Source organism: Toxoplasma gondii, chromosome VIII (genome assembly GCF_000006565.2).
Source record: "Toxoplasma gondii ME49 chromosome VIII, whole genome shotgun sequence".
NCBI lineage: Eukaryota > Apicomplexa > Conoidasida > Eucoccidiorida > Sarcocystidae > Toxoplasma > Toxoplasma gondii.
The window spans coordinates 5,714,916-5,736,297 of NC_031476.1; the positions used below are offsets into that span (position 1 = coordinate 5,714,916).

At 52.9% G+C, this 21,382-nt stretch overlaps 3 protein-coding genes across 3 annotated transcripts; 2 read left to right on the top strand and 1 right to left on the bottom strand.

Moving 5' to 3' along the window:
* Positions 1 to 2,033: 2,033 nt before the first annotated feature.
* TGME49_269650 (FFD and TFG box motifs protein) lies at positions 2,034 to 5,728 on the top strand (the record flags this gene model as incomplete). The annotated part of the gene is made up of 4 exons (XM_002365605.1): positions 2,034 to 2,172; positions 2,889 to 3,023; positions 3,497 to 4,366; positions 4,782 to 5,728. The coding sequence occupies 4 exons, from the start codon at positions 2,034 to 2,036 to the stop codon at positions 5,114 to 5,116; spliced, it is 1,479 nt and encodes a 492-aa protein (XP_002365646.1). The 3' UTR covers positions 5,117 to 5,728.
* Positions 5,729 to 13,909: 8,181 nt separating this feature from the next.
* On the top strand, positions 13,910 to 15,231 carry TGME49_269640 (hypothetical protein; the record flags this gene model as incomplete). Its single annotated transcript, XM_002365604.1, has 3 exons — positions 13,910 to 14,087; positions 14,572 to 14,705; positions 15,031 to 15,231. 3 exons carry the CDS (start codon positions 13,910 to 13,912, stop codon positions 15,229 to 15,231), a joined length of 513 nt encoding a protein of 170 aa, XP_002365645.1.
* A 1,616-nt stretch (positions 15,232 to 16,847) lies between these two features.
* Positions 16,848 to 20,045, bottom strand: TGME49_269630 (hypothetical protein; the record flags this gene model as incomplete). The annotated part of the gene is made up of 2 exons (XM_018781553.1): positions 16,848 to 18,496; positions 18,867 to 20,045. The coding sequence occupies 2 exons, from the start codon at positions 20,043 to 20,045 to the stop codon at positions 17,942 to 17,944; spliced, it is 1,734 nt and encodes a 577-aa protein (XP_018636589.1). The 3' UTR covers positions 16,848 to 17,941.
* Between the last annotated feature and the right edge of the window lie 1,337 nt (positions 20,046 to 21,382).

The window sequence follows — 21,382 nt, forward strand, 5'->3', positions numbered from 1 at the left end:
TTAGTACGGCTTGCATAGAGGTGCGGCTTTTGCATCACCAGTCGGCAATTTTATCGGCGACATGGTGTCCCTGTCGGTGACTGCTGTTACTTTTTCCGTAGATGGATGAGTGTTTTTCCTGCATTTGTGACCGAGTTTCGTTCCCATTAATTCCGTAGCGAGACTTAAAAGCTCAATCCAAGTGTTATTTGTGCACGGAATTTGCGCTTTGCTTCGCCGATGTAATGTCCGGCAGTCAACGGGAGTGTGGAGTCGAGGTGTGGATGTTTGCGCCGTTCTCATCGAAGTGTACGAAGTCTTTTGACCGTCACTTCTCCACGTTCCCTCGGTGAAGACTTGCTTCGATTTTAGCTCGATTTCTACAGCCGAAATTCTTCTTTCCCTAGTCACCGTCAGGGCGAACTCACCGCGGATGGCTCGTTCCGCGACCAGGATGCTATTCGAAGAACTAAACTTCTGACCAGCTAAAAGAGCTGGATTTCAAGACCCTACCCGTACGTTGCTTGCGTGGAAGCTCTCCCCAGGAAAAGGTACTTTGTAGAAACCTAGCTACTTGGGGACTTGGGTTCAGACCGACGGGACCGACAAGAGTCTGATCCGCATATTCCGCGAAGCAGGGACGCGTCACTGCACACTGTGTGTGTCTGGCACTCGGGACTCGTTGAGAATTTCCGCTTCTTCTGGATTTGTGAAGTGGAAATGTGGCGGGTGCCCAACGCCAGCTCGCTCGCTGCTGCAGGCGTCACGAACCGCTTTCTTGTCTCACTTTTCGGTTGCACTTCGTACCTGCGTTTTTCTGCCCTGTTTGTCGAGCAACGCACTCGCGAGGAAATTCCCAGCGAACTGTTGGCACTGTCTGGAAAGCCGAAGCACGCAAAAGCGAAGAGCCACTTTCGCTCCTCACCGCGTTTCCTTAGCCTTCACCTTGATCCTGTCGCCCTCTCGCAGTAGAACCCTCCACTTTGTTTGCCTGTCTCTCGAGCGCTTCCACCATCCGAGAGTCCTTCCTCCTGGCCACTAGGGAGAACGCCGGGGCTGTTGGCCGCTCGTAGCACCAAATTGGAGAGGGAAACGGCGTGGTTTGTCGCTGTCCATTTCCATTTCGCGAGCGCGGAGCCGAGCGAAAAGTTTCACCTCGCTTCTTGCTCGTGTGCTGTCTCTGGAGGAAGTTCTACTGTGTCACCGACAGAGGAAGCAAAAGTCGATCGCCTGCAGGCCACCCGTTGTGCCACGCGTGCGTTATCCTTTGCGTTTCTGTTTTCTCTTATGGCGCGCGAAAACACGGCGCGTCTGCAGAGTTTGTGTGCAAGCATGTCACTTTCGTTTACGTTTTATGTTGAGACTCGCAGCCGTCCCGCCACCACTTTTGCGCTCGTGGACGCCGATTGTTTCTCCACCTACCCCACAGGGGCAGCAGACTGCTGAACGCCTCAAGATCGGCAAAAGCAGAAATCCGTTTCTTGCCGCAGTCGCTTTGGCGTCGAGTCTCAGAGAGTGGCCTGCGTTTTTCGAATTTTCTCTGCTCTGAAAATTCCGCTGACCGTCGCGAGCGAGGCAGTCGAGCTGTGCAGGACGCGGCCATGCTTCCGGTGTTCTCTGCTTACACCTTTCACTCGTTTCTCCGTTGTCTCTTCTTTTCTGCATTTCTTTTCTGATTTTTCCCACCTTCACGAACCCCCTTAAAGTAAGGACTGTGGCGAAAGGTGGCGGTAGACGCCTCCGGAAACCCGTGTTTGCGCTGGGTGTTGGACAAGTGCGCGCCTGCGTAGAAGGCAGAAGGTCTCTCTCTTCTTTGAACTTGTGTCCCCAGAACGCTTTTTTGAGAGCTTGGTTCCCCAGCTTCCTGGCTCTTTTCTTACGACTCCCCCTCTTCACCGCGTTTCGTCGCTTCGCTCTTCCCGTCTGCGGCCTTCGCCGTCTGCCCCGCCCCGCGGACACAAGGACGGTTTTTCGCTGTCGGTCCATTTCCTTAGTGGTCTGTTTGTCGTCCCTTTCGACGAAAAGGGGTCCGCCGTCTTTCGTGTCGGACCAGAATGGCGGCCGCACCGCTAGGATCTGCGACCGCTGCTGGCAGCGACGCTGCAGGCACCCCAGACGTCGGCCCTGGGGCAGAACTGCCCTACTTAGGCAGTCGAATTTCTCTCATTTCCAACACGGAAATCCGTTACGAAGGTTCGCTTCTTCACGCTGTGGCACCAAGTGCTCAAAATTCGTTTTTTTTGCAGTGTCCTCCACGTCTGTTCGCATACGTAGATATATATAGATATATATATATATATATATAAAGAGAGAGAGACATTCATGAATATGCATATCTGTGTATGTGTAGGTGTTCGTGTGTGGTGATAAATTTGGAGGTGTAGTTGTACGTATGTGCATTTTCATAGGAAAAGGAATGGGAGATATGCATGTGCATGTCTTTTAGATGTCTGTGGTGATAGAGTACATAGAGGTACCTCATACCTGAGTACCACACACCCGGTATTTAGAAAGATTAGTGGAAGGCGTTCAAATTCTGGTGGAAGCGTAGAGAAGGAACATTGTGCGTGAAAGAGAAAATCAGTTGTCGATGTGATGCGAGCCCTCACGACATCGGTATTTGCATCTTCGGGGCAACTAGGAAGGGTCGTTGGTGGTGCATGTTGTCAATGCAGTTAGGATTTCCCTTTTTTGTGTGAGACTTCCCTCTGGTCGTGGAATTTGGTGGAGCTTGTTTTTTCGACGTCATTTGGTCTGTGTACAAGAACCACATGCACAAGTTTCTTCGTAGCTGGAGAGCTGTGCTTCCTTGTGGATCCCTAGGGTGCCTCCAGATGAACAGAAGACACGGAAAGTTGAAAGTTGCTCGAGATGCGTGTCTGCCTTACCCTCTCCCTCTGTTTTTCAAGGTATTCTGGACTCCATCAATGCGGAGCAAGCCACGGTGGCCCTCCGCATGGTGCGGTCCCTGGGGACGGAAGGAAGGAGACATCCAGACGACATCCCGCCGTCTCCGCAAGTCTACGACTACATCGTGTTCAAAGGTGCGCCTGCTGCACAGATTCGAGTCAAAATCCCCTCATTCCCGCGTACCCTCAACGCCCCCTGGTTTCAATGACGCGTCAAGTTCTCTGTTGATAAGCCGAATCAAAGGGAGGTCGAAGCATTCGCGCGTTTCCTTTCCGTGTCCTTCGCCTCCTGCCTGTCTACGCCTGTCCTGTCAAGACAGTTCTTTTCGTCGCCGCTTCACATGTAAACATCTACACCTATGTCTGTGCATTTAGGTCTGTTTCTTTATGTCTACTTAAGTTTGCGTGTATAGGTAGGCCAGGATTGGAAGTCTTTGGTCGCGTGTCCGTGGGTGATCGTCTCTTCTGTCGTCTCTGTGCAGTGCACGGGTGTCGTCTGTCACTGCATTTATATGTACATGTTGCCGTTAATGTGTGTAAAGAGGTATTTGGAGGTAGACAAGGACCAGAAATCGTTCCGCTTTGTGGTGCGTGGATGGCGCTTCCAGGATCGGACATCAAGGACTTGACTGTTTGCTCGGAGCCGGATCCGTCGCTGGTTAGTCACCTGAGCGCGTTTCCCCCTGACCCTGCCATTGTTTCCATGTCTGGGCCGTCTGGCAATGGACACGGCTTCACGTCTCCCGCACCGGCACTGTCGGATCCGCTTTACATGGACTCTTCCTCGGGGGCGTTGGGCTCTGCCCGCCGCCACGAAGGTGTCTCCTCGCCCTCGCTGATGGGGGCGACGCCGCACGGCCTGCTGCCCCTGAATGCGCCCTCGTCGCTCCCGAATGCCGGCATTCTGGGAGTCCCTGGCGGTCTGCCGTCGCCCTTCGCTGGGAACGCCTCGCCCCTGTTGAGCGCGGAGCCGCACCCTGCGCCCCTGGTGGGGCCCGACGCAGGCTTCCCCGTGTATCCTGCTGGCGGGACAGGGTGCGCGGGCGAGGTCGAGGCCAGCTTCCTCGGTAACGCCAGCGCCCAGCCGTCTTCGCCTCCCAGCCAGCATGCGGGGCGCGGACCCGGTCTGCAGTACGCGCTGAACGAGGAGGACATCTTGCACGCAAGAGACGAGGGTTTGGTGCCCTTCTCAGGCTCGAACTATGGGCGTGGCCGCGGCGCCGGAGGCTACAACCGTGGCCCGAAAAATGCGCAGCACCGGGGCTACTACAGCGCCGGCGGCCCTGGGCGCGGCGGGTATTACGGCATGCGCAAGAACGGGTACTACGGGGCCCCCGGCGGACCCGAACAGGGCCGCAGGGGCTACCACCAGAGAAACCCCATCGGCGAACTCAAGAGCCACCCGAACGAACAGCTGAAGAGCGAAACCGCTCAGGACTTCGACTTTGAAAAAATGAACAAACAATTTGCGAAACCCAGTAAGAGAGACGCAACGGTGTGGGGGGAGAGGGGCCTTGCGGAGGAGCAGCTGTCGCTGAGAATCGATGGTGCAGGGTAGCAGCGTGTTCGATGTGTGCAGAGTAACGGGTTACTTGTGTGTGGATGAGTCACTGCGGCTGGTGAATGGTCTTGCGAAAACGGAATGGGGGGAAAGACAGGCAAGGACACTTGGTTCTGGAAGCTCAGGCGGAACGCGGGTACCTTTATGTAACCTAGGCTCAATATGCGTCTCTTTGTCCCGTCGTCTGTGTCTATATGAATGCGTATGCATTCGCTATATATGCATATATATATATATATATGGGTCTCTGTGTGTGTACTGGATTGTGTACTGTGTTGTTCGTGTATCTGTTTGTGGATGTGTAAACGTGTGTTGTCTGCACGGTTCTGCAGCTTCGCTGCCACCGACGGAGAGGACCGATGAGAAGGGCCGGGGCGTCGAGTGCGGTGAGGAGTTGGGGGGTGAGAAGAAGAAGCCGTACGACAAAAATGAGTCGTTCTTCGATTCGATTTCTTGTGAAGCGCTGGACAAACAACAGGGTCGCGAGGAGCGGTTCGATCGACAGAAGCAAAGGGAGCTCGATGTGAGCACCTTCGGCTCTCAAGCTGCGCACTACCGACCCCTCCAGGGCTGGGGCGGCCCGGGGCGGGGCCGCCGCGGAGGCAGAGGCGGCCGCAGAGGTCGAGGAGGCAGAGGCAGGGGAGGACGCGGAGGTGACGAGATGTAAGGCACAGCAGTGAGCGTCTTTTGCAAACTCCAAGCTCTTTAGAGCAAGGGGCTAATGCGAGGAAACAATCGTGTGGGCGCGTCTCCACGTGTGCTCTGCGCCGAGAGGAAGTGTTAGGTCTCAGAAATCCGGGTCGACGCGAACCCGTGAGGAGAGGACCTGGAGAGCTGTCGGTGACCGACGAAGGCGGCAAGACGACCTTTCCCTGGTGCAGGAGAGAAACGCGTTGTTTCGTTTATGGAGCGCAGAGTGGCCCTTGTAAAGCAAGCGAACGGGAGCGGCGGCGCCGCAGCGAAGGAGAGCAGACATCTAGATTGTTGGTGTGTAGAGACCACAGGAGACGTGAACGAAAAGAGCGCGAGGCGGACCTAAGCGGGACACTCAAGCTCAAGTAGACAAAAAAGATTAGGGCGCAGGGAGGCGGCTTTCTTTTTTCAATGCAGAAACGGGGCAATGGAGGGAGAGAGAAAAAGACAGACCAACAGCGGATCACTGTTGTCTCACGTTTTAGGGAGTTAAACGATGGACGTGCAGAACGTGCATGGATCCAGAAGCTAGATTATGATGTAACTTGATTCGGTCGTGTCTTCCAGGTGAAGGTGGACGAGGGTAGACAAAGAAAACGAGAGACGATCGAGAAGGAGCAAATAGATTCTGCAAGGAAATGAAAGGAACGACGCGAGAAGAGGAGAAAGGTGCCCAGTGACGCCTTCTGAAGAGGGAAAGAGCAGAAGGAGTTTGATGAAGCGACGCAGGAAGAAGTGAACATTTCAGCTGCTTATCGTGCTTCGAAGGCAGCACCGCGAGAGATGTTAGGCAATCCAGAGAATGTGGACAAGACTTGGATGCCAAAGAAGGGCCTACGTTCAAAGAGATGTTATGAGGACAGAGAAGAAAACGGAGAAAGGCCCCGACCAGAAGGGGAGAGCCGATTGAATTCTGAGTCGTTTCGCTGAGAGAAGTGGAAAAGTACTCGGAGGCGTTGAAGGACAGGGCAACGGCGAAAATGGGTGTCTTCCGATGGCGGGCCTCCGAACAGATCACAAACGATGGGTACATTCAAAAACGCCCGCGTCGGCAAAGCAAGGTGTCGAAGCCACTACTAGTAGTGTTTTGAAGAAAACTGAAGGAGCTTCAACGGTAGGGGAAATAACGGCACAGGAATGGAGGGAGGCCGAACAAATTCATTTTTTAGCATGGACCTGAAGGGAACAATCGTTGGGCAACAGGAGCTGGACGAGAATACACAGCAAATGAAACAGAGTAGGGAGAAACCTGCAGCGTCTCCGGAGAGACGAAAGCATCGTGCAACTTCTCGTGGAGGCATGTGACGCGGAGGCAAGCACAAGAGGCAGTGAGGAAGGAGAACCCGAGGAGAAAGAGTCAAAGAGATAGTCATGTTGGCTTCAGTCCAGAAGCGACAAGATGTGACAACGGAGAAAAAGACGGCTGAGGACGGACGCTGTCCGTGTTTACCACAATGGAGATAGGTTTTTCGGGGAAATACGCCAATAGCGCATCAGTTTCGTTGTCTGTCTTTTGCTTCTTGCCACTGATTCGTCCAGAGGTCTAGGCCACCTGGTCCTTGTTTCGCAACTTCTACATGTTCATAAATCTAAGCGTATGTTTCCGTAAATGCATATCCGTGTGCATCCGCTCCTTTCTGCGCCTCCCCAAGTAGTGGAAACTCTACAGTGTGGCAGCAATCGTCAATATGCCTTTGCGGCGACCTCGTCGACGTGGAAACTTGCGAGCTACACAAAAGATCGGGCGTCGATTGTAGAGTAGGGTGAGTCCGGACGGTTCACGGCGGCACCGTGCCTGTTGAGAGCAGCATGCGTGGCCTTTGCACCCGACAAAACACCAAAGAGTGAAAGTGGACTGTTTTACGACCACTACGGTGACCTCGATATGACTTGCTGGAGGCCCGGAAATCCCTCAGTGGAAGTCTGCTTTGTGGCTGCAAGGATGGCGCGAAGGCGAGCGCCATCTGCACGTGCGCTTAGAAAACAGCTTGTGGCTAAAACACTAAGAGAAAAGACGCACCTTCTACGAATGTGAAGGCGTCCTCCGTAGCAAAAGCAAAAAACTTCTTTTTACGCTGCAGCGTATCACAGCCGACGCCCTTTGATGTACGGACGGTGAAATGCTTGACTCCAACAGAACGGATGGGCCGTGATTGACTTTCATACCGCGAAAACAACTGCAGAAGTGGATCAGGGCGATGAGGCCGTTGTTCCTCGTACGCAGAAACGTTTGTGGATGTTTCCGCTTTCTCCATATGTGTGGTCCGGTTTCCCTTGGATAGGTTCGAGAGACTATGAAATCTGTGCCGCGCACTGGGCTGTGAATCTTGATTGCACTTTCGAAGAGTCCGTTTCGACTCTGGTTCAAGCTTTCTTAGTGCCGCAGCAGCGTTTGATATTTGTCGTCAGCGATTTAATGAAAACAGGAATAGTGCTGCGCGGGTTTTCTTGTGTGTGTTTCCGTGGCTGTGGTCAGTCAGGTGAACTGACATAGGATGGGATGTGTTTCTTAGAGAGGGCCGCCCGCCGACGGGGACGCGGAAAACGGCGAGAAAAAAAAACGGGAAATAGGGAAGTGTTCGATGGATGTATTCCATTTTCCGTGTGAATCAGTTTCGTGGTGTGGGAGAGAGGGTCAGTAAGATGGCCACTTAGGAGTTCGTTGCTCGAGTGCGCATAGAAAATGGTATAAACTGTGTGACATTGTGCAATGGTCCTCTTGAACGTGCAAGATAGAAAGTGGCTTATCGTCCTTTTGTGGGCACGTCGGGGCTGATTGTCTGAGAAAATTAAGGTGGCGTAACGGCGAAGAAAGCAGCTGAACCAGGTGAATGGTCGCGGCCCAAAAGCAGACAGGACAAAACAGATTAACGAAGTAGTAGAGGGAAAACTAAGAGGCGAAGAAGCTGCGGAAAAGTCTCCTTTGCCAAAGTTGAAAACGATATCGCACAGATCGAGCTGCCCCCCAGGGACGCCCCGTTTTAGGGTTTATGTTGAAGTTTAACGATCAGTGACAGACAGGGGAGTGACGGAAAGACTAAAATAACAAGAAATCCTTTGTATGAACAGGAGGCCCACTGTGCCTCCCGTGGGTGAGAAGAGAGGGCACGTTGAGGCCCAAAGTACGTATAGCAACACTCAACTGCAACCCTAAGGCGTGCACACAAAATCTCGTTCTTCACCCTAGATTTGAGACCCAGTACAGCAGCAATTCGCCCTTGCTTCTCTTGACGTCAGGAGTGATTTCGCCGCTCTCTGGGGAACTCGAGGGGCTCACCGAAAACTGAGGAAGAGGTTCAGCGTTCGAGAACGCGGGGCAATCCTCCGAGTGTCGATCAGTTCAGGCCTTCCGGTAGTAGTTAACAGCGCCCTTTGAGCGCACCTTGCGATACGCGTAGGCAGGGAACTACTGTAGTGTGACAGCAACTGAAATGTTCCGACACGTTTACAGGTGGAAACACGTAGCAGCCGAAAACTAACAATCGAGTTTGTCAGACGCCTAAGATCGCAAGACAAGTAGTCTTGACAGCAACTTTGGGACTATCAAAATGTCGCGCGTTTCGTCTAGAAGAAGGGGAAAAATAGAGCTCTCTATGCGTCTGAGGCATCAAAAGCCATGACAGATCACCTCAGGCTTCAGCGTTTGTCAACCTAAGTTGAGCGTGACTAGGTCATTTCCTTGTAACATTAAACTGACGCATGTCCGTGCCAGCAGCCACAAGGCCGGCACAGCCATAAGTCCGTCAGGGAGGCGCTTCTGTTGCCTCCGAAGGCATCAACTAGCCAAATTATTCGAACCTTGTTGGGCATTACATTGTGGAGCAAATATGGTCCATTTTCTGCGCTTTTCCGGAAAGACTCCTTCTTGTTGCAATGCATGGTACGACAGTCAAGCCCGGTTCGCTGCAGCCTGCGGGGGGAGGACTAGGGGAAGTTGGTGGTTTGGAAAGCAGTGCTCGGTCCCAGTGAAGAAGGAAAAGGTAATCGGTTGTACGCTAGTGACAAAAGATTAGGGAACCCTGAGGTCACATTCTCAGACCAAGGCGGTCTTCATTGTACAACCATGTGCGAACGTCTGTTGGCACGCAAAGAGTCTCCGCGACGCCGGGCATGTGCACAATCCATTGCAGGAACTCTGCGATGAGACAGCAAACAAACCCTTAATAACATATTGAGAAAGTTGGTTCTCTTGAAACGAGTGGACGCCGTACAACTCAAAGACGGGCATATCTGTATGTATACAGCATCGGGATTCCGTTTATTGTGCTCGGAAAGGAATGACTCGGATGTCATCGGCCAGCGGGGTAGTCCGCTGTTCTTGTATACTTCTGTTTGTCCCCGGAGGTCTTGAAATAAACATGCCTACCATCTTGGTTTCGTTCATCGTGTGCGTCGCTTACCATTATACCACAGTAACTTCTGATTGTCTTCTACATGAAACTGCCTGAGAGAGGATCACCGACCAAGCGACAGCGTTGCTTACACCCGGAAACCCTCCGATAGACTGAAGCGCGGGTTTGTTTTCATCAGGTGAGCTGGGACAGCTTACTGGATCGCCGCATCAGCCCAGGCCTCCAAAATTCCATATGCTGCTCTGGAAGGTAAGGCATGCCGACAGTTGGAGACACAACTGTTGTTTCTGTGTGTTGGACGTGCGCGTAACTCGCTTTCTTCTTTTTCGGAGGCTAAAGGCACCTCTCCTAAAACAAGCTTGAAAACCCTGCGTGCAGTGCCACCGTTAGACGTCCAAAGGGTTCTATTCCGAATTCGATGAGTTTTATATGGAGACGATGGTCACATCTGGTACTGTTTCCGTGAATTTGATTCTTTGGCAGATGCCTTTCACTCACTTGCTGATTTCGTCTTCTGTATGCCTCTCAAGAACAACTCTGAATCACCACATTGTGCAACGCAAAGGCGCTTTGCTCTTCATCATACGGCAATTCGAGGATTTCCCGTGCGGTGAGGACAAAAACTTGGTCGCACCGAACACCATCCCTTACGGCTGAAGCCTGGTCTTCCTGAGATGTTCAGAGCTATCTTGTCAAAATTTGGCAGTTCTAGACGCAAATCGCTTCGGTAACTGGTTGCGTCTGCCATAAAACCGTCACTCGCAAGCTTCTTGGAGAGCCAGACGATCGTCGTATGGCAGCCATGCTCTTATCAGCACATCTGCCCCACCCAACTGTGTGAATCAGTTAACTCACTGGGTGATCAGCTGTATTTCGGACAGGCAAAGATGTAAACATATCGTACTTCGACAATTGTGGAATTCATGGCATTCTAAACATCCGTTGATAGATGTCGGGGAGCATAATGCTTGGCGTCTGCGAACGGAGCCGACCCAGGAGAATCCAGTCTCGTTATGCGAGCAACTGTTTCGTCAAGCTGTCAATTCATCTTTTGTGTGAGCGACGAACTTTGCTTTGAACTCTTCGCTGTTCCAGTCAAATGGGACGACGCCGGACTTCAGAAAGCAGAGGAAGAGAGATTGCATTATCTCGACAATATCCTCCTTGACCACGTATCTGCATGCCAAATCAGGCATATGTCATCTTGGTGTGAGTTCTCTCGGAATATCTTCACTTCGGAAATTGACTTCCGTTTTGTGTCACGAAACCGGATTGCCGGTGCACTACAGTACCAGCACCTCTCGATCGCGCTGGTAATAAGCTTACCCTTTGTTTCCTCGATCGTACAGATGAAATAGCACTGCACGTTACAAACATTCGGAGATGCAAGAGGCACTTGCAGAGAGAGTAAAAGCCTGAGAAGCCTTTGGTCCAGCAAATGTGTCTCGAATGAGACACCTGACAGCCTTGCATCCGACGGAGTGGCGCCACATTTTAGTACAGAAAAACGGAAAAAAATCCCGGAGACCGCTGCACATCGTGGATTACCATGTACTCGGCTTTCTCATCTGCAAATGCCTTAGTTGAAAAAATATATTATGTCAAACTGCTACCGAACGGCCGGCTAGGCGGCAGCTGGACAATTTATTTTGTAAACAGGGGGCTACACTTGCTCCGATCCGATGAGGCTACCCGATCTAGAAGATACCGCGTATGAAGAGTACGTGTACCCTATGACGTCTACCAATGTATCTTCACAATTTGTAACCAGACTAGACAATCAGACCTCTTTATCCACAGGGACGAACCACTTCACAACGCGTGCACAAGCAGAAACGGGTTCGGTTTGTACGGTGGCTTCCACGGCTCACGCGTCAATCGCTGATGAGGAGTGCCTGAGCAGAGAAAGGCGCAGAAGCATAAAGAGTAACACTGCATTGCCAGGTTTGAGGGCCCTACACTTGAGAGGTCACCGAGTGGGAAAAATGACTTACATTAATTCCGCATGACAGTGAAAGGGGCACAGCTTCCCTGCTGAGCAGCAACACGAGTACCTGGTACGAAGCCTTAATCATTTTGAAACGATGGTAGTCGTTGGCATGTGCATCATATAGGTACAGTAACGTTATGCGTTCAGAAAGGAGCAGGTCACACCGGTGGTTGCAATGCAGTGATACTTTCCACTTCCGGCTACAGTAAGCACATTCAGAAGCGCCAGAGTCAGCTGCTGGGAGAAGTGCGGCCACGCGATGCGTAGAACCAAAAGGATACAGAGCCTTACCACGCGTCCAAAGTGATAAAACTTTCACGAACTCTTCGAATCCGATTTCCACACCTCTGTCTTGCGTGCGGTGCAACCAGAATAGACGGGAGAACCGGTCAGCAAACATGTAACTGATAGCGTTGCTTAGCTTGAAGAGGCCGAGCAGCTGAACAGCGTTCAATCCGCCTTCAACCGGTTTTCTCTCGCCTGCCTGTGCGCGGAAACCTGTGGAAACATACGGATGAGTTCTATGGTACCGCATGAAAAGCTTACTTCTAGCTTCGCAATGTTTCACTTTTCTAGTTAACTTTTCCACGTGGGACTCTCCAGCCTATCGCGACCAGTTTGTCGACGACGCGTGCGGTTCATCACACTGCCACGCACGGCCTTCATTCACACTGTCCTTCGTATTTTCAGGAGAATCTCTAGCTCTCATGTGGGCGGTGTCTGATAGACGAGGCTGAGCGAGAGATCTGCGACCATTTGAGGGCGATCTGTGTTGTGCTGCCATGCCTTAAGTTGCTGTTTGTTTTCGCGAAGAGAGGAAGTAGTGGATGCATGCACTGTTCACGATAATAAAGTGTATCACAAGCAGTCATTTTTGGAGAGGTCCACTGATGTGAGAGGAGACTCACATTTGTAGAGTTCCTGTACTTCTTCGAGGGTGACTGAAAAATACAGGCAGACGCACACACACTCATAACGCTGCCGATCAGAAAGCCCGAACAGGGATCGGAAAGTTATCACTGGATCATTTTAGACCTTTTTCCACACGAAGCACAGACTGTTCTGCTCCTGTGACTGGGCCCCTCGGACCAGTATGCAGACTCTGTTACAGAGAAAAAATTCAAACGGCAGCGGCATCCTTCCGTTCCTTACAGTGAGTCTCTTCGGTGAGTTGTCTTAGCTCGGCAGAACTGAATCGAAGCTTTTTTGCTTCTTTCACTGCCCTGACCAAGCCACCCTCTCGGCGCTGACTTCCCAGCATTGCGGCCTTTATTAATCGAACGATGCTGCGGGACTGCAGTTTTTTTGGAGAGTAAATATGAATCAGACTGCAGAAAAGAGACTTGCATTTCCATGGAACGCTGAACGCGGCAAATGAAGCTTCGAGCTTTGCAGATCCTTGGGACTGTAGCTGACTGTTGTACGATGACCTTGTCCTTGCTGTGTCTGTTTGGAGTAGATGGAAGCAGTAGTGATCCAGTGACAGAAGTTTTCACGGTTTCTCGTGAGCGTACGGACCGCCACAGGTCTCACGATATTTTGACTTAGAAACGCGGGTTGCGTTTTATTTAGGAGTCCTGTTTTGTATGCAAGCGTAGTTTTGCTCCAGCAGGCTTCTGCAGGGCGGCGTGTGGGGCGGCCTCCTAGAAGAGCATCGAGTTGTTTACATGGAAGTAATTCAATAGATGAGTGCTGGAAGTGGATTCCGGGGTGCGAAAAAACAGTTTAAGCGTTTTGAGGCTATGATCTCCCTGCCATGTTTCTTACTTCTCGAGACACCATTTTCTCGAAACAACGGAGACACTGTGGGTGGAACTATCCCACATCTTTCTTTCTTACGGGAGAACAGTGTCTCCCTCAGTCTCACCACGTCTCCAAGTCATATGCGGATATTAAAGCTCAGCAACCGCGTTTTCTAGAGCCGGATCTGCACTGGTAAAGGGTCATAGAGCTCACGAGGAGGTAACAATCACGCAGAACGCTGGCGTGTCGCCAACGCAGAGTGCCCAGCTTTATGGCAAAAGTAATATGTGGCCCAAAGACCACAAGTCTGGAAGCAGAGGCTTCTGCTGAGGTATACAATTGTTTTTCTTGCGTATAAAGTTGCCTTGAAGTCTCGTTTTTAGTCTCCTTCACCATGCCTTCTCATATCGAAGCTAAATATTCAAAAGTGTCTTTTGCCTTCCACTAGGACAACGATGAACGTCTGTATTCATGTGCCGCAGTAGTTCAAGAGAAGTCGCTACGGTGACAGTGAAAAGAGGTCGCTCCTTTTGACTCCGAAGGACCTTGCTCTTGGGTGAAATCTGCATTAATAAAGAGGTTGTTTTGCCAACGCGAGTGTCAGGGCCGTGTCGGCAACCGCCCACCACTTAGGTGCCGCTCCCTGGTTTGACCTCTGAGACAAAAAGCAATAGCCGACCAGATGGCGGAATTACCAGGAAAAAAGGGAGCACTTGGCTCTCCATCTCCGAAGTCGCGTCGAGGATTCGACTGCATTGAAGCAATTCGAGTCTTCGAAGAGAGCGTGGCTACAGAGCTCAAGCACCTAAAACTGTCGCAAAACTACCAGATGAATCCATCTCATGTGCCACTCATCACAGGTGAAGTTAATTCGGAACAGAGGCTGTTCCGATGTAAGTAATGGACATGCTGCATTCCTCTCGGCCCTATGACCCTGAACTGGAGGTTCACGGGGCTGTCATACACAATAGTGGGGTCGAATCGCGTACCAAGTCTTTCTTGTTGTCTGCTCTCCTTCTGCCTTTTCTCCCCTGCGTTCCAAGTCGACTCCTGACTTCCTTCTTATGCTTGAAGCCTTCAACTTCTGGTTGTTTACGTAGCACCAGCAAACAAAATGCCGCCCTGCGTCCACAGAGGTGAACGATAACATCTCTTTTTTCTTAGGGTAGGCAGATGATGCTGGATGTAGAAAAAGACTTGAACACGCACGCTTTTCTTCAATATGGAACAGAATACAAGGGGTCGGTGCAGCTCATGCAAAAGCATTCGGACAAGAGAAATCATTCTGCACATTTAACCCATTCTGACAGCTGTCTTTCCTGACTGTCGTTGTGCGGCTTTCAGAAAAGGTCAACCATCGCAAGAGCCATGAGGCGGAAGTCCCTCACCTAGCATACATTGATATCACTAAGAAGGTTCAAGAGCATTTGCAGCCCAGCATTCAGAAGCTCAGTTTCCCTGAAACCAGCTCACAGGAGGTGACGAATTGCACAGCCACTCTTACCACTCCACCGTTACGCGTGAAATCTGAACTTCGCTCGTGGGACCCTTTGTCAGTAAAGATCTTTTATGGATAGAAATGCTTTGGAATGCGTGATAACTGACAGACTGGCGTCAGGGTATTAAGCAGTGGCGACATTGCTGATGACTGGCGCGCCGCCTGCACACGGCCCCATTCTTGGCGCAGAGGAACTCGTGCTTGTTGTGCCACGTGCAAACCAGCTGCCTTGTACCGTAGAACCAGTACTACGCATTTTCACCTGAAAAACTTGTTTCCTTCTCGGTGGAATCACCGTATCACAGGTTGGCTGGATCGTGCTCAAAGAACTAGAGGACGGGACGGAGTGGCGACATGACGGATCGACATCAGGCCTCCGAAGACCTGACTCCGAGCAGTACTGGCACGTCCCACGCCGGTCCTGCGACATCACTAAAACAGGAGAGCTCTACTTCAAACAAATGCACCGAAACATGTTCCAAAAGCTAGACGCAGCAGCGATTTAAACCACAAGGTGTCAGAGACTGTCTTCCCGCATCGAAGGCCTCGTCAGGGGGCTCTCTCAGTGTGTCATTGGTCAGACACAGGTTTTAAACCCTATCCTCGTACACGTATCCAGGCCTTCAAGCTGTGTGCCCGCTTTACCGCGAGTGTTTGGCTTTTGTTCTCGTGCACGAGGATATAGCGACGTTGTGTGTTTTGAGGCAGCATGCTAGCCTTATTTTCCAGGAACCCGTCTGCGGAACGACGCTGTCGACGACCATTTCTGTTCATTGCCTGCTGTTTTGTACCGACGCAATTCTCGTCAGATGAAGCATTTGATAATTGCTTGGATCACGATATGCGGTAGGGGTAGAAGATGCCGATTCACTCAATGTCCAGAGTGCTAGGTTTCCTTTTTTCGACATGCGTGCGTAAAGCAACAACAAACTTTTTAGCATTCGTTGGCAGCTGTGCACGACAAACGAATGTGGAGGAATTTCTCTCCAACCACCAAAACTCTCAGACATCCAGCATAAGACTGCTTTGTTCAAAGTGGTAGGTGCCCTCGGTGCTCAGTCCTTACAGAGGTCTGCTTGAGTCTCTGCTGCAGACGGACCGTTCCTGCTTCAGCTTTGCTTTGTCTTTCGAAGACAGGTTTTTACCAGCAAATACCGTCACTTATCTATGTTGTTCGCGGCCCACAAATCCAGATCGCGCTGCGACGCTGAAAGATCTCCACGAAACTACCAGAAACTCGTTGCTGTACAACACAAACATGGCGAGACCTTCCTGTGATAGTGAACGGTGAAAGGTCGGAGGGGGCTGACAGGCAGAGGGAAGACGAGGATTGAATCCTCCATGCGCACGCGCTCTGCATTGACTTCCTGGTCGAAAAAAAATCCTTTCCTGTGGAGTAACAAAAAACGCACCACGAGACTCAACATGGGCACGCCCATCTGAATTGGGCAGGAGACTAGACGAGGCAGGAGAGGTGCAGAAAAAAAGACGAATCAAACACTCCGGAAAACACACTGTGACACGTGAGACACGCAGAGATGCATACGCTTGCTTCTCTCAAAATTCACGGTCCTTTCTGCCTCGAGATCGCCCCAGTATGGGTAACGAGACAACAGAGGAGCATGAAGGCGAATCCACTCATTTCGTCTTTGCATCCGATGCCGACAATCTCAATACATTTCCATCTAATTTCACCCGGACACGGGTTTGTTCGCCATTCATCACCTCCCTGAGGATACGGTCAGGTGGCCTGCGGTAGACCACCAGGGGAAAAACCAATGGACGCGTCCGTCCCCCGCCTTAACTCCCTCTGGTGGAGCTACAAGCTATTGGAAGGCAGAACCCCCGTCATTTGAAGAGGTGAAGCATCGGCGATCGCGTAGAAAACGCCTAACACGGTGACGGGATAGCACCGATCACGGATGCTATCCGTGTAAACTGTCTCCACATTCTCAAGCATGGTGGCTGGATGAGAGAGACTCTCTTGCAGCCGTCTCCTTTGGACGGGCAAAAATCATTGGAAAACATCCACATTGACCATATGTCGAGAAAAGAAGACCAAATTATCTCCCGTCCCCCTAAACCTGCACCATAACAGACGTCTACCAGGCTATGCCAACACTCAGAACGACTCGGGATGAGCACTCCGACGAGGCCAGGTGCAGCACCGATGACTCCTCTCTCATTCCACAGACCCTATTTTTTAATTTCGGAGGCGAGTTCGGTCCCCCCTTTTGGATGAACAATTGGCATAGAGCTGAACTATTGTTACGGGAGGGAGATTCCTCCACCATCTCAGCAGATATGCACACCGGTGTTGTCCTCAGTTGTGAGGTGTAAATCGCGACCGACTCCATTTCCGGTGTTCGGAACGTTTCCGTGACTCTCGCCTGGCACGAACTTTCGCTTGCTGCAGGCTGACAGACTCTTGCTGAGTCGTTCACCGCTTCCAGCACGAGATCCGGGAGGTCACTGTCATATCGTGCTGTCCGTAGACTATATCCATAACACCGCTAGGAGTCTGCTGTCTGCCACGGCGCCCAGGTTCGTTTCGGCTGTGCCCCCTTCTCGTCGTGCCTGCTGTCCGATCGTTGTGTTCAGGGGAAGATCAACCGCTGTTGGAAAAGCCAGCAGAGGGGCGCGTCCGAGACATTTCATCCTGGCGGCGGCTACTACACGGGAAAACTCCTAATCTATCTCCTGGCGGTTGTGGCAACGCTGCCTTTGGACACTGGTGCACGCGACGCGACACCGCCCCTGTGGGATCGAAGACAGCCACGAGTGAAGGCGAGGCAGCCCCGTCGACCGGGGTGTACGGGAGCTGTCGACCCCGTTGAAAGCCGTACCTATGCAGGCGGTCGTCAAGGACCGGATGTGCGTTGGGGGACTCCGTACACCCGAAAACGCGCTAGCTGGGCCAACCGGAAAGTGGCTGCCATCCGCGTGACTGTCGGGTGCGCCGGCGTCGCCTGGACGGATGAACCCCTGAGGCGCGACAGAGGTTGGGTACCCCAAAATAGTAGCTACGCCATCAAGCAAGAAGCAGTCTCCCCCCCTCTGCCCTTGTCGACCTCAGGAAACACGTCGTAGGTCGGATCTGGGCCAGAAACCGACCCGAAGGCAGGGTTCGAATACACCTCGACCAGAGCCGCAAGGCCACTCTTATCGCCGCTTGCTTCATCACGCTTGCTTCCTCAGGCCTCCCCGACCCGTGTGTCACTGAGCAGGTTTCTGCTCTTCCAGGGACTCTGGGCGGGAGCCCGGTGTCTCTACCCCTTCTGTCTGGGCGCGGGTCTCTCCAGTGGCGAAACCTCTGCGGTCAACCCTCAAATCCCAAGTGCGTCGGACTTCCATATCCGCTGACCATCTGGCAGGGCCGTCTCCTCCCCCCTGAAACGCCGCGCCCGAGCGCAGATACGACCGGCGACGGCCGCTCCGGATAGACCGCGCGACGAGGCCTCGGTCTCGCACCTCGCAAGGAAGGCAAGGAAGGCCCTGGGCCTCCTGAACCCTGGGACGGTGCTGCGGCAGGGGGCTCGTGCCCCAGGCGAAGCCCGCGTGTCGGCCATCAGGCGCGTAGCCAGGAGGCAGATGGAAAGCTCCTGGAGGTAGAATGACGCTGCGCATGAACTCAGGATCAAAGTGATCCTGGTAGGAGCGAGTCAAGTTCTTCCGCGGCAGGCGGGCGCGAATGGGCGAACTGGTACCGGGTGAAGCCGACGGGGACTCCCGCTGAGAGGTGGAAAAGATCCGTGCGCGCAGCTCGTTGTACTGAAAACACAGTCGGAAGGCAAGAACCCCGAAAGCAGCATGGGAAGTCGCAGCCGAAACGCAAACCTTTCCCACCCGGAAGCTGTTCAGAGGCACTTAAAAGAAATCTCCACAATACTAAATCTTTCCATGTCTGTAGACACAGAAAATCTAAGCGAATGCCTTACAAGAAAAACGCGTTCAGCAAACACAAGTAAATAGAACAGGACAATTGACGAGATGCTGCCGTGTCTCAACAGTTCAGACACTCGAGCTGCTGTGCCAGCACGGTCGATGAGGAGAAGCCTGAATGCCTGCATAACGCAAGAAAGACCGAGCACCTTCGTCAAGAAACCCGCGTCCCTGTCGTCGACTTTCTTTGTCTTCTTACCTCTCGTTCTCTCTCCTCCAGACTCTTCCCTGTGCCTTCCACCCGCGGCGGCCGCGTTACGCCAGTTCCCTCATTTTCTGTCTGGTCCTCTGGCTGCTTCACCCTTCTGAGTGTTCCCTCGTTTCGTGCTCCGTCAGTCTGTCCGTTGCTGGTCGAAATTTCTGGCGCGAAGTCATTGTTATCTCCCTTTTTCATCACGCTGACAGAAAACGAACACGGTCCGGGAGCGACATCGCCTCTGCGCAGAAGGATCAGTTTCTTAGGCTTCGTGCCGTCGCCCTCTTTCCCCGCCTGTTCGTGGAGCGTCTTCGCTCCGACGACGGCGACCTTGGAGGAGCCCGACACAGACGGACGGGCAGAAGTGAGATAAGGCAAGGGAGACGAAGGCGAAGGAGGCGGAGGAGAAGCAGGCGAGGCTTCACCGGCTTCATTGTTCGGCCCGGAGACGCCTGCCAACTTAGATTCATAAGCGAGCTTCTCGGTTTTGCTCGCCGTGCTCAACGCTCCTTGATCCTCTTGGAAGGACGACGGCTCTCTTTCTCCCTGTTCGCTGCTCCTTCCCTCTCTCCGCTCGTCGTCGGGTGACCCATGCGGAGACTCCGAGCCACCGGCCTCGCGAGCGTCAGCCTCGACGGTGGGGGCCTTTCCGGCCTCTTCCGTTCGACATGCCTCCTGCCCTCTCTCGCCAGGCTCTTCGATTTCCGATGGAAGCGGAGTCAGGAAACTCGGTGGAACCTCCGTCTCTGTCGCCTCGCGTTGGCTGCACGGCTCTCCGGGGGAGCCGCACGCTTCGGGAGGAGACAGGAGAGACGCTGCCGCCACGGTCGTCGAGGATCCCTCTGTCTCCGCTTGCGGCTGGTTCGCGCTTTCCGCCTCAGCATCCGCGTCCTCTCTCTTCGTCTCTGCACTGAGACTCGCCGCCTGGTCTTGCCGTGCGGCTCGGGAGGCCCAGACGCCGCGCAGAGGCGGAACAGACGGCCGGTCCTTGTCTTGGGCCGTCTCCGCATGTCCATCGCCCGCTGATCGTGGTGAGCCTCCGGCAGGAGACGTAAACACGACGGACGGAGAAGAACGGGGCGCGTGCTGATCTGCGGCCTTCAGTACATGCGTTTCGCTCTCCTCGGAGGCATGCGAGAACGCAAGAGCGTGAGGCTCCTCTGATGGATCTAGACACGTCATACTTGCGACATGTATTTCAGGGGGTCCCAGCAGCTTCCTTCGGCCTCGCACTGGACTCAGCGAAGGGCAGAGCGCAGCCGCCCCTCTTCAGATTCGAGTTCCGGTGACCTCCGCGCGCCGCTCTTGCGCCACCATGACACAGAGTCGCAGAGAGGACCTGTCTCGGCTTCTGGATGCCAAAAGAGGAAGGAGCGCGAGGAGACGAAGCCGCGCGAAGCAGAGACTTCAAGAGAGACGGGAAACGGCCAACTGCCGACAGACGTCCGAGACCGCATCAGAGCCCGAACCTGACCCAGAAGAGCTTCTTACTACACCCCTCGCACGCGCGCAAGAACGAACTGACGCTTCACAAGTGTAGAGTCCGCGAGCCAGTACAAAAATACCCTTCAAAGAGTGGGGAACTGCCGTCATCCGAAAACTCAAATGTTCACCCTCATAGATTCAGTGTCCACGAAAGAGGCCGGAGCAAACGGGGGGGGGGGGGGAAGTTGAGATGCAGGAGGTGGCAGCAGTGCGGTTTCTTGCGTGGCAAAGACACTGAGAAGATGCGGATGAGACAGACAGGAGGCGGGAACAGCAACGTGAAAACCGAAGCGGAAAGACGACATACAGTGAGACAAAGAACATCGGATGGAACGGGCGGTGAAGACATTAAGAAAAATACAAAACACTCGAAAGGAAGGGACAGGAGGGGAAAGGAAGAGTCAAAGGCACAGACGAGGAGCGACAGAGCAGGCAGCCTACGGTCTCTTTCAAATAGCTTCGCCTGGGGCGCTACAGATATTTGCCGGCCCCAGGGTGTCGACGACCGAAAGGTGCGGCCAAGAAAGAAGCAGAGGAGTGAAGGCTGTCCTGGGTGTCTTTCCAAGGCGATGCTCCCTTCTCCAACAAAGTCCCCCTAGTTCGACGATGCGTCCGTTCTGTGTTTTCCGGAAACGAGGAGTTCGGAGAAGGGGAGAATCACAGAGCGGTGACCACGCAGGCTAGCACGCGCAAAAGGGAAATGTCGTTGTGGAAAGGGCAGGAGGAAACTGAGGGAGCGAAAGAGAAAAAAGGCACCCTCCCCGATAAAAGCCAGAAGACAAAGCACGTCGTTTTAGAAAGGCCAGTTCCTTCGATGCCTCACGGTTCTTGCGCCGTGAGTCTGAACGACAAGGGTTTTTCCATCGATCGACACTCTGGGGGTGGCACTGTCTCGCCCGCAAATCGCACACACGTTCCGCTAAATCGCAGACTCTCCAGCGCATTCAGTTTCCTTTCAGGAGAACGAACCGACCTCTTTCACATACGAACAAAGAACAGAGGTGAACTTGAAATAGAAAACAGTGCAGACATGC